General features: G+C 39.8%; 1 protein-coding gene across 1 annotated transcript; it reads right to left on the bottom strand.

Moving 5' to 3' along the window:
• Positions 1–5,570: 5,570 nt before the first annotated feature.
• On the bottom strand, positions 5,571–6,602 carry LOC142180026 (uncharacterized). Its single transcript, XM_075250943.1, has one exon. The coding sequence runs from the start codon at positions 6,600–6,602 to the stop codon at positions 5,571–5,573; it is 1,032 nt and encodes a 343-aa protein (XP_075107044.1).
• Positions 6,603–7,622: the final 1,020 nt, after the last annotated feature.

Below are 7,622 nucleotides of genomic sequence, written 5' to 3'. Positions count from 1 at the left end.
TTCTTTGGGTACTTATAATGTGGTGAGTCTCTACAGGTATTTCGTGGAAATACTCTTGGGTTTGGCGACCTGCGTGGCTTGGTTGAGTTAGAGAGATTTAGTTTTGATGGCTTTGTTATGTGCAAATGGGTTTTAAAGTGTTCTCGAAAATTTCTGCCATAACTTGAGATGGATTTATCTACAGGTATAAGGGGTATGAGGCGTGTTATGATTTTCTCCTGGATGGGATCAAGTGGAAGGTTTCTGACTGATTGGGTATGTATTCTGCTGGTAACTCAGAGTTGATTATGAGATTCTCGTGCTTTTCATATGACGGCACGATAGATGTGATGCGTCCTATGGGATTGAGATTTGCATGTACAAGGTGACAATTCAGTTTTGGAGGGAAGGTCGTGGATCTTGAACAATATGGATGGTTTCAGGTGATTAGATAAATGCTATTACTACTTGGTATTGCCTGAGAAGGGTGCGCATTTCAGAAGACGCACTGTGTTTTGACTTACGGATGCTTCATTGGTATTGTGGTACTCGCTTGGTTGATCGACAGCTGATATTCAGATTTTTGCCATGTGGTGCGAGGGAATTATAAAAGTATTTCTCATGGGATGATTGTATATGGGAGATGTGTTAGTCATTCGAGTGGTGGAGTTGGGATCGGCTATGGTGATTCATGTGTTCTATGGATTTGGAGACTGGGAGTTCTCAAAAGCATATTGTTTTGGGGTTGCGTATTGTGAAGATATGGCCAAGGTTAGCTAGATGGTAGTACGTGCTATGGTTAGGTCATTGTAGACTTTTGGAGGGCCAGTTATCCATTTAGGGATGACCAGAGTTGGTTTGGGGGCCCATTGGTAGGCCCAATGAGGATATGTATTCTACACTGGGTTGGATTTGTTGACTCAGCACCGTTATTGCTAAAAGGTGTGTCATTCGGTTAGAGTTGATCTTGTTCGTGTTCTGATATGTTCTATGTGTTACTCTTCTATGCTACGAAGGGTTGTGATTCGTTGATTATATGCACACCTGATGCGGTCTGTTTAGGCCTTGTAACAGAATTCTAGCGATATGGTTATTGGAGTGTTGAATGGTTGATTGCGCCTTGGCTATGGTCTTTCCAGGATGTGGTATATTGAGTTATTCGCTTCTCCATGGTTATGGTCATATACTTCATGTACTTGATGTCAAATTCCGTGTGGTTGTTGATTTTGAGCATTGTAGTTTGAGGTATTTCATAGGACCGGTGTTTGGATAGGGTCACGCGTTGCAGCGGAGTAATGTTGAGATATGATCTTTTGAGTTAGATTCATGTATTTCGGTTCTACTATGTGTGATGGATTTGTAGCATTGCGTTTGTGGTGGCACTTGTTGACCTTGCAAGACGGTTTTCTCATTTGAGTCATTTTCCAGGGTTGAGTACATTTGAATTGTTGCTTATTGGTGCAAAGATTGCACAATTGTGGCTTTAGCTTATATTGGTGTGGCATGTTAATAGATAGTTGTGTTTGATGAGATAAGGTCATTGGACCTAGAATGGATACTGTCGGATTTGATTACGGTATGTTTGGAAGAAGAATATCGGAATTCAGCTTAGGATTTGGCTTTGGTTCTTGTCGGACGAGAGATAGATATCCATGACTTGTTGATCTGATGAGTGGTTATACGTTTCTGCGTGTTTCTTTCATCGTTGGCAGTGTATGAAGGTTCTGAACGGGGTTTTATTTGATATGAGGCTTACTACTGGCATCAGGTTTGTTTTAAAACAACTACTGTAAGCGAAATTATTGCTACGAGTATGCGAGTTATGTGGTATATCATGTGATTACATCTTGGGTTATGGTTATGACTTGATACAACTTGATCAGACTTATATAGTGTGTAGATGCGAGATTCGGGTCTTGTGAGGAATTTCGGATGTTGTAAATTGGGTTCCAAGGTTTATGGGCTAGGGTGAAGGAAGAATCTTCGGTTATGTTGAGTTGACGGACTTATATGGGGTGGGGTGATGCGAGATCACCCCCAGGTATGTGCATCATAAGGTTACACGGCGATTTAATGCCTTTGGAATGACTCTAGGCACATTCGAGGACGAACGTATGTTTAAGTGGGGTGAATGTAACGACTCGACCGTCGTTTTGAGCATTTGCAATTTGTTCAGCTATTTGAAGTCTTGAGTAGCTTCGTATGATGTATTATGACCTCTCTGAATCGTTGGTTTTGGTTTTTAGGTGATTCGGAATTTATTTGGAGGAATGATTCTCAATTAGGAAGCTTTAAATTGGAAGAGTTGACCAGGTTTGACTTTAGAGTATTTGATCTCGGATCGGAGTTTTGATAGTTCCTTTAGGTCTGGATGGTGATTTTGGACTTGGGCTTATGCCCGGAGTTGCATTTGGATATTTCTAGAAGGTTTCGGCACTATTTGGCAAAAGTTAGAAATTTGAAGGTTTGGAATATTCATAAGTTTGACCGGGAGTCGACTTGGATGATATCAGGTTTGGATTATGGTTCCAGGAATTGGAATAGCTTTGTTATGTCAGTTGGTACTTGTGTGCAAAATTTGAGGTCAATCCGGGTTGATTTGATATGGTTCGCCATTAGTTTTGGTAGTTGAAAGTTCAAAAGTTCGTTAAATTTGATCGAGGTGCGATTAGTGGTTTTGGTATTGTTATGCGTGATTTGAGCCCTCGAGTAAGTCCTTGTTATGTCATGGTACTTGTTGGTATATTTGGACGAGGTCCCGAGGGGCTCGGATAAGTTTCGGACTAGGTTCAGATCGTTTTGGATCATTTTGGCTATGCTAGTTTGCCAGGGATTCTGGTGTGACCACACTTGCAGAGCTATGGGCGTAGGTGCAGAGCCGCAAAAGTGGCAAAAGAGTCACAGAAGCGGAAGTTGTGTCTTGGGAGCATAGACCGCATGTGCGGAAGTTTGGGTGTTGAAGCACATCCGTAGATGTGTACATTGTGATCGCAGAAGCGAAAATGGACGGTGGGCAAGAAGGTCGCAGATGCGGAGTGCAGACACATCTGCGGGGCCGCAGGTGCGGCACTTTTAGCGCAGGAGCAAGTTTTGGTGTCGCAGAAGCAACAAGTGCTCGGTTGAGGCTTTCTCGCAGGTGCGATCTTTTACCGCATAAGCGGAGGTCGCAGGTGCGACTTATTGTTCGCATTTGCGAATTGACTAGGCAGAAGCATATAATATCGAAGGTTTGCTCATTTGGTCATATTTTGAGTTGGGGAGCTCGGATTTGGGCGATTTTGGAGGCGATTTTCACCACATGGGTTGGGGTAAGTGTTCTATACTCGTTTTTTATTATATTAAATGAAGCCATCTTTGTTTTTGACATTTAATTGGTGATTGTTGAAAGAGAAATTGGGGGGTTTTGTCTAAAATTTTATAAAGTGAATTTTTGAGTTTTGACCATTGATTCGGAGTCGGATTTGAGTGAAACTAGTATGGTTGGACTCGTAATTGAATAGGTTGTCGAATTTTGTGAGTTTTGTCAATTTCTGAGGTGCGGACCCGGGTTTGACTTTTTGATTGACTTTGGGCTTTTGATTAAAGATTCGACCTTTATAGATTGGGTTTGTTTCCTTTGGCATTATTTGATTTTTTTGAGTTATTTTTGGCTAGTTTCGAGCCGCTTGGAGGTTTATACGCGCGGGATGACATTTCTAGAGTGTAGTTTGGCTTGCTTGGTATTTGTCTTGACTTGTTTGAGGTAGGTATCCTATCTAAACTTGGTTGAGGCAATAGTTGCCTGGATTATTTGTGATAACTACGTGCTATGGGTGCGCATATGTGTGAGGTTTGAACCCATGTGCGAGCACCGGAGTATTTATCCATGCTCGGGGTAGTGCTTAGGCTATGATATGTCTAGAGTTGACTGTTAAGATTTAAGCTATAATGTTTATCATATTTGTACCATTGTTGTGAACTATTTGGGCCATGCTTAAGGTTACGAAGGGGCTAATTCCCTGAATAAACTTGGTAATTGTTATTTTTGTGATAAATTGCTGATTTGAGTTATGATAGCACACATTGCACATGCCTACACTTTATCATGTTATTATACCAGTCCAGGAGCATGAAATATGATATTTATCCATCATATACATGTGATCTTATATACTTGCTTTTGTGTGATAAGATTAGGATTGGGTGCTTGTGACCACACCAGGCGGATTGTGTTGTTATACCGGATGACCATGCCAGGCACATTATGATATTGTGCATATGACCACGCCGGGCGGATTGGTATTATTAGAACATGAATTGTCCGTGCATCGCATGAGTTGTCCGTGCAGCGTGTGGATACGGATCCATCCCCCTAGGGTCACCCTCTCATGTTTCTCTCTTGATGGTGTACACACGGATTGTGAGAAACCGACGGGTTTCTGGTTGATGTGAGCTCTGGGAGAGCTGGTTACTGTTATTGGATCAGATTGTGTGGCGTAACGGACTGATATTTGATTATTGCATTTCATCTTTACTTGCAATTTCCTTGACTGTTTACTTGATTTACTTGCATATCTTTCTTATATGCTAGATTGTTAACTGAGTAGAACACTTTAAACGAAAGAATTAGGAGCATCAAAGTGGTTTTACCTGAGATTTCCTGATTTGATCATATATTTGTTCTATACTGGTTGAAATTATGAACTGCATAGGTGTTAGTGAGTATCATCTATAGTTCTTTCTTCTTCTACCTCACCGGGGTTAGTTAGGATACTTATTGAGTACATGGGGTCGATTGTATTCATACTACACTTCTGCACCTTGCGTGCAGATCTTGCAATTGTTGCTGATGTGTATGGCGGGAGTTGGCATTGAAGATGTACCTGCGTTCCAATTATGGCTGACACTTGCCCTTGGTATCTTTAGATTCCAATTCTATTCATGTACAATCCAAACATATGTTGTAATTATTTCAGTTCAGTATTTTTGTAAAATTTAACTCTTAGTGGCTCATTACTTGTACTACGAGTCCTTGGGGAGTTGTATAAAAATTCAATTATTTCATTTTTGACTCTTATCATTATTACTATATTGTTTTTTATTGTTATTTGGCTTACCTTGCGGGTTGGGTTGGGTGCCATCACGACGGGTTGAATTTTGGGTCGTGACAATTTCTTTTAAACAAAAACTTTGTTTTTCTGCTGATACTGAATTTTAGCTTTACAAGAGTCCTTGTAATGACCAGTTTAACCATAATAAGTACAAAGCCAATTATCAACCACAAATACAAACTTGCTATGGGGATTATAGGGAGCTTTAGCCTTATGGAACCTGATTCCTTGCCTGTTTAACCATTACTTTTATACATAAACGTGATCGTATCAGAGGACCAGGTCCATTATTTCCCTTAGGGGTGTTCATCCATTTTTTCCATTTGATTTTTTAACAAGGTATTTTCTCTTGTTATTTCTTCCACTTGTTCCTTCAGATCTACAGTTACAACCACTATATCGTCTCTCTCTTGTTCTACCTCTCCAATTTCCTCGATTAAAACATTTTTCTCATTAATGAGGTTGTGATAAGCATCAATCAAGTCATTTTCTAAGCATCAATCAAGATATGAGTGCAAATATAGAATCATACTCTGTAGATCCACTTTCAACTGCCATCATAGAGGTGTCTCCTTGGTCATCCTCACCTGCAGATTCGCTGGAGGAATCTCCCCAGGCAGCCAGAGCTTGCTTCACAATATTGTCAGCAACATATTTTCTCTTGAACCTCTTGTCAGGGATCGGGTTCCTCTTAATCACTTTGTTAGCGTTGTGTTTGTAGTGGTTCTGCTTGTGAAGAGGACAGTCTTTGATAAAGTGTCCTGGCTTTCCGTACTTATGACAACAATCATTTACGTTGGTGTTTCTACTAGAACTTCCTCTCTTCGGAATTCCTCCATTTCTTCGAACCATCTTTTGGAATCTTCGTGTAAGATGGGCCATGTCTGTCTCATCACCACTTGAGTCACTGTTGTCAGCCTTGAGAACCAGGCTCTTCTCTTTTTTTGGCTCTCTTTTTTCAAGATCTTTCTTCCTCTTCATCTCATAGGTTTTGAGGTTTCCAATGAGTTCGTCAATGGTCAACTTCAGCAAATCCTTGGCTTCAGCGATAACATTCACTTTACTTTCCACGAAACCTGGTAGAACACTGAGTATGTTTCGGACCAGCTTGTTTCTTGAGATGACTTCTCCAAGGGACTGAAGCTCATTGGTAATTGAGGTAAAACGTGTGTGTATATTCAGAGTGGGCTCATCCTCCTTCATATTGAAAAGCTCATACTCGGTAGTAAGCATATCAATTTTGGATTGCTTAACTTGAGTAGTTCCCTCATGGGCAGTTTGGAGAGCTTCCCATATCTCCTTAGCAGACAGACAAGCTGAGATGCGATTATATTCATCTGGTCCAATGACACAAATAACAATCTTCTTTGCCCTGAAATTTTTTTCAATAGACTTTTTATCATCATCATTGTACTCTTTTCTTGTTTTGGGGACAGTAATTGTTCCCTTACAACCAGTTTTCATGGGAACAAAAGGACCATCACAAATCACTTCCCACAGCTCTGAGTCCTCAGCCATAATGAAGTCATGCATTCTTGTTTTTCACCAGCCATAGTATTGGTCATTGAATCTTGAGGGTCTATATGTCGATTGTCCTTCCTAGTAGTTTGGTAGAGCAGTCATGATGAGGATCATTTCTAGGTGTTAACCTTTTAGAAAGAACCTACTCTGATACAAATTGATAAAAATTAAAGGTTCCCCAAATAATATAGAGAACCATGTTCTCTATCTGTTTCCATAATAAATAAACTGAAAGTAAAGAACACACAATATTTACGTGTAAAACTCCCTACTCAGGGGATTAAAAATCACGATAGACCCCAGTAGAATTTCAACTCCACTAACTAAGCAAACTTCATATTACAACCTATTGCAATCTAGGAATTAAAATCTTAATCCCTTACCTCTTACAATAACTCTATTGTAAGCACTTTGTAATAACTCTATTACAAAGCCACACTCTTGACTAAATCTAGTTAACCAACCAAAACAAATGATGATTAAATGATGTCCTACTAAATGCTTCTAAAAAGACGCATAAGAATACAAGTAAATAACAAAAGACAAAGACATAACAAACTAAAGAACTCAAGACATATTCAATGTTGGGGTCTGGTTCTTGGTTTGTAGCAGCTTTGTTCTTCAATGCACCCGAAGAAAATAGAGGCGACTGGACATTTGAGAGAATATGTGTTTTTGGGTTTGCAAGTGTTATGTCAAAACCTTGTATCATGTTGTTTATATATGTGAGATCATGAGAAATGATACAAGGGCATTTCCGGTCTCTAGCAAATTGCAGTTGTGCTGTTGTACTATTGCAAGTACAATGCAACAGCTTTAACCGTTGTAGAGTTGACATGTATGATGACTTGAGGACTTGATCCTATATGTTCCCTTTGTCGTTTCTTTATCAGGTTTCCTTGAGAATTAAACTAGACAACTAAGTATGTTACAATAAGCACAAGGATCTGATTATATCATATTCCTATATGGTTCCTTTATGAAGTTTGACGAATCATCAAAATCATACCCACATAACTTATCAGAAGTTAA

The sequence above is a fragment of the Nicotiana tabacum genome, chromosome 4, assembly GCF_000715075.1.
Source record: "Nicotiana tabacum cultivar K326 chromosome 4, ASM71507v2, whole genome shotgun sequence".
Lineage (NCBI taxonomy): Eukaryota > Viridiplantae > Streptophyta > Magnoliopsida > Solanales > Solanaceae > Nicotiana > Nicotiana tabacum.
The sequence above is the reverse complement of the archived record's forward strand: the minus strand, read 5'-3'. Positions and strand labels throughout refer to the sequence as shown.

Bases quoted from the DNA above. Each gene is read 5' to 3' on its own strand.
- LOC142180026 (XM_075250943.1), bottom strand. From the start codon at position 6,602: ATGCATGACTTCATTATGGCTGAGGACTCAGAGCTGTGGGAAGTGATT.